The sequence below is a fragment of the Myotis brandtii genome, unplaced genomic scaffold (assembly GCF_000412655.1).
Source record: "Myotis brandtii unplaced genomic scaffold, ASM41265v1 scaffold125, whole genome shotgun sequence".
Taxonomy (NCBI): Eukaryota; Metazoa; Chordata; class Mammalia; order Chiroptera; family Vespertilionidae; genus Myotis; species Myotis brandtii.
Window position 1 is genome coordinate 13,765,980 of NW_005354385.1, and position 4,320 is coordinate 13,770,299.

At 45.3% G+C, this 4,320-nt stretch overlaps 1 protein-coding gene across 1 annotated transcript in view; it reads left to right on the forward strand.

Moving 5' to 3' along the window:
- Positions 1 to 4,319, forward strand: part of TBR1 (T-box, brain, 1) — a gene marked incomplete at its 3' end in the record, with an annotated part of 6,866 nt that extends 2,547 nt beyond the window's left edge. The window contains exons 4-6 of the mRNA XM_005859406.2: positions 40 to 198; positions 1,157 to 1,218; positions 4,190 to 4,319. Of these exons, the coding sequence (XP_005859468.1) occupies positions 40 to 198; positions 1,157 to 1,218; positions 4,190 to 4,319 (351 nt within the window). The remainder of the gene's footprint in view (positions 1 to 39; positions 199 to 1,156; positions 1,219 to 4,189) is intronic.
- Position 4,320: the final 1 nt, after the last annotated feature.

Sequence of the window (4,320 nt, forward strand, 5' to 3'; positions counted from 1 at the left end):
TAACGCGCCGCCCGGCGCTTCCCTCTCTCGGCGGGACAGATGGTGGTTCTGCAGTCCCTGCACAAGTATCAGCCCCGCCTGCATGTGGTGGAAGTGAACGAGGACGGCACGGAGGACACCAGCCAGCCCGGCCGCGTGCAGACGTTCACTTTCCCAGAAACGCAGTTCATCGCGGTCACCGCCTACCAGAACACGGACGTAAGGAGTGCGGGCTGGGGGCTGGGCGCGGGGCGGTGGCACCTCTTCCCCTGGCACCAACATCAGCAACAGCTGGCTCTGCTGAGCCTGTTAGACGAAGGCGTGGGGGCCTGCTGCGCACCTCCCCTAGATACCTGGCCGGTGGAATTTACGTCTCTGTTGCTGGTCATGCTGCGGGTCATGCGGGCCACCTTTGAGGTGCTCAGGAGTTCTAGGGCCCCTTTTCTTTGGAATATTTTATTTAGTTCTCAAACTAGAACAAATTTAAATGTGCTTTTTAAAAAAAGCTCTCTTTCCTTTAGAAAACAAGCAGATTTTACCCTGCATTTTATTCTTGGCAATATGTGGCATTACCTAATATATATATATATATATATTCAGAACTGATGGCTGAATCAAACATCACTTTTGGGGGAGCAAAAGAACATACTAATTCATATATGTAAAACTACAATAAATTAAATTACTGTGGGCTATGGAATGAATTTTCTAGCTCTTGACCTCTTGAGCATTTGCAAGTTTCCAGAAACCAAAACTGATTTTAAGATGCAACTTGTCTGTTTGGTTGTGACTCAGAAGCAACCAACTTTTAAAAATATGGTGAAACGTTTAAAATAGGCAATTTTGGTGATTAATTCAAGTACCCCTTAGAGATTTTTGTCTGAGTAAGTGCATTATGTGTAACAAGCATTTAAAAAAATGTGCATTTGAAACCAATTTAGAGCACATAGGAGAGCTAATTGAAAGCAGTGCTTTAGTTTTGGGCATCATTAATTTAAAGATGTTCCTCATAACTTTCATGATAATCCCCCCCCTTTCCACCCATGCCCTCAACTTTTTGATGAAATCGTAGGCCTTAAGCCCCTAGAAAAAGTGGCAGATGATATATCCTCAAACACCCAATCCTCCTGTATGGAAGGTGAGATCATATTAATCTTTTTTTTTTTCTCTTTCCCAGATTACACAACTGAAGATAGACCACAACCCCTTTGCAAAAGGATTTCGGGATAATTATGACACGTAAGTAATTTTGCTCCTTTCTTCTCAAATAGTTGTGGAATTGGGCTTTAGGTCAAAGGTGGATTGTTAGGTGCAAGGTTTTTGGAAGCTAGAATGTGTGAAGACAAGGTTGTTTTCCAGGTTTCCCCTCTCCCTTTTGTCGACTCCCTTTCTCTCTGGCTTAGTTCTTCAGCAGTTTTGGTCAAAGGTTTCCTCCACCTATTTTTAGCCTCCTTATAAATTACTGAGTTGTTGGGGGGCCTCTGCTACCGGCTGGCTGGCAGGGGAAGCTGCCCTGGTTCCCGGGTGCGGGTGGAGTTGTATGTGGCGCTGCAGATGCTCAGCTCAGACTGTCTGTGTCTGAAACCTCCCGATTCTGTCTGAAAGTGCATGTGGCTCTGGCAGTTGTTACAGCCTCCTTGGCATATGTGACTTTTATTTACCCATTTTCAAGTTTTGTGTAATAGCTTTTCCTGTGCGAGTTTACTATGGACTGAATAAAAATGTGCACCCACCATAGGCAAATTCATGAGCAGAGCCACTCTAAAGTCATTTCAGGCTTTGAGAAGGATCTGGGTGCTGTTGCTGTGTGTTATTTATAAGCTTTGAGAGAAAAATATTTCCTCTTACATGTGTTTTAATGAAAAGTGTTGGTTCCCTTTTCTCCAAGCCTCCCTTACCTATCTCCATTTCTTTTCTGCCAACATGCTGTCCTCTGGGGCAACAGCAGGTGTATACAGTGCTTTCTGTGCATGTTCTAGCATTCTTGCTCAGAGACCTGGTATAGTGCCTAAGAGTTCAGATAGTGTTACACAGCAAAATCTGATCTAGATTGTGGGGATTCCCATACCTTTTCCTGACCATAAAAGGGAAGGGTACATACATTTTAATTTCACGGCTTGCATTAAGTGCCTGGGATAGAGCTACAAAATTGAAGATGTGTTTGACTAAAAATAGATTAAATTTATAGAGAAAGTGACAAGTGGCTGCTTCTATTCCATCTCCAGGTAGATAACAACCTTCTTTTCTGTTTTTTAAAATAACAAATTGTGCATCCTTCAAAATTAGTTCAAAGGAAGCAAGCTTCACCTATGATTACCCAGAATAAAAACTTGGCTACTCTAGTCCTCCCAGTCTAAAAAGGTGGACCCGGCACAGTGGAAAGTGTGTGGCCCAGGAGACCAGAGATATTGGAGTCTGTACTAGGGGGGTCTTGTAGATTTTGAGCTTTTAATTCTGTTGTGAACATCTGTTCCGAAGCATTTTATTTTGCACAAATCAATTCAGTAATCCCGAGTGGGTCGGGACCTGGATGGGCATCTAAACTGTGTCTTTTGCAGACTGTTTTTCTTTTTCTTTTAAAATATCGTGGTGGTAAACAGAAAAGACATTTGCACCTTGCTGGTTATGTTCCCTTTCTGACTCCTTCTACTTCTCTTATTTGAAACTGGACTGAAATTTCAGGAGGGAAATTCTGTGCAGTAAACAAAATGGACCTGAGCAGCTGCAGAGTAGGCTCACCTGCCCCTCCTCTGGCTGACTTCAGTCAGAAAAACCAGTTCCCTTTGATTGGTAAATCACTGTGTGCTTTTCATAAAAGGCTTCTTTACCTATACAAATGGACACTTTAGCTTTTTAGGGGTTCATGACATCTCCCTTTCCACTGTTCTGTCGGTTATTTGGGCATCGCCAACTCCTGGAGAAACAGGGAGAGCAGTAAGAGTTTTAGGGGGACCAGCGGGATGCTTGGCCACTCACCAGGGAATCTCCTCCCCAAGGGCTTAAGGTCTGACAAAAATGAGGCTCTCTTTCAAAACAGTCTGCTGATTAAATATTAAAACATTTAAGTGTGAGCTAAATAAAAAGAGAGGCATGTGTGTATGTGTCTGAGAAAACACTTCTACCAATCTTGATCCAATCTCTGGTTCCCTCTCAATTCTAATGGGATTTTCTAGGCCCAGGGCCTAGAGTTAGTTTTTTGATTATTTTATCTGAGGTGATTCCCAGTAACACAATTACTGTCTGGGCAGTTAGCTATAGGGCAAGTTATTCAACTTCCCCTGGCCTCAGTGTTTTCATCTGTAGAGTGGGGGTAATGATGGTACCTAACTCCAAGGATTATTGTGATAGTTAAGTAAATCACCATTTGTACAGTCCTAGACAACAGTGCCCGGCACATGGTCAAGATGCATAAGGGTTAGCCATTATTAGTGGGAGATTGCTTGGAGGAAGTGGACAACTGTCCTCTAAGAGTTTGTCCCAAAGTACTTTTTTTTTTAAACCAATAAGTGAATCCAAAACTGGGCAGAGAAGGCCAGAGTAAAGAATACTTTTTCTTTGTAAAAGAATTTATTGATTGTTAACTTTGTTTCCAAATAGTCATTCTTGTTTGTACCGGTAGAGGTGGGGGCTAAAGGGTCACACACGAGAAACAAGATAGTCAGTACTCTGGACGCTTCCAGCAGCCACCCTCGGGTCTCAGGCGGCTGGTGGAGGCCAGATTTTAATGGTTGCTACTGGGACGGCCAGCAGGTGTGTCAATAGGAAGAAAGCGGTTTTAAAAGGGGGGGAGGCGTGGGTCTCTTGTTTAGAAATTTGGTTCAGAAACTCTCTCCGCAGAGGAAAGGCCCACTGGGCAAATAACACCTTAGTCCCTGGGGTAACCTGCCATAATGTGTGCAGGGATTGGAGATGCGGGATGGGAATCCGCTGCTGTGCTCCTCTCTTGGTCCCCTGTACACTTGGCGAGTGTGAGAGCCGGGGACAAGGAAAGCCTTGCTCTGGATCTGCATCATTTCGGGGCAAATTGCTCCCTTTTTAATTCCACGATTTATTTGGGAGAGCCTACAGGTCTGTGACCTTTTGCCTCCATCCTGGACGACCAGTTTCAGATGGAGCGTGCGGGGCTGGGCGAAACGTGGCATCCTTTCCTTCCGTCCCCCGCAGGGACCTCCGCGCCACCCCGGGTTCTCTCTCTCTCCTTCCCTCGCAGGATCTACACGGGCTGCGACATGGACCGCCTGACCCCCTCGCCCAACGACTCCCCGCGCTCGCAGATCGTGCCCGGGGCGCGCTACGCCATGGCCGGCTCCTTCCTGCAGGACCAGTTCGTCAGCAACTACG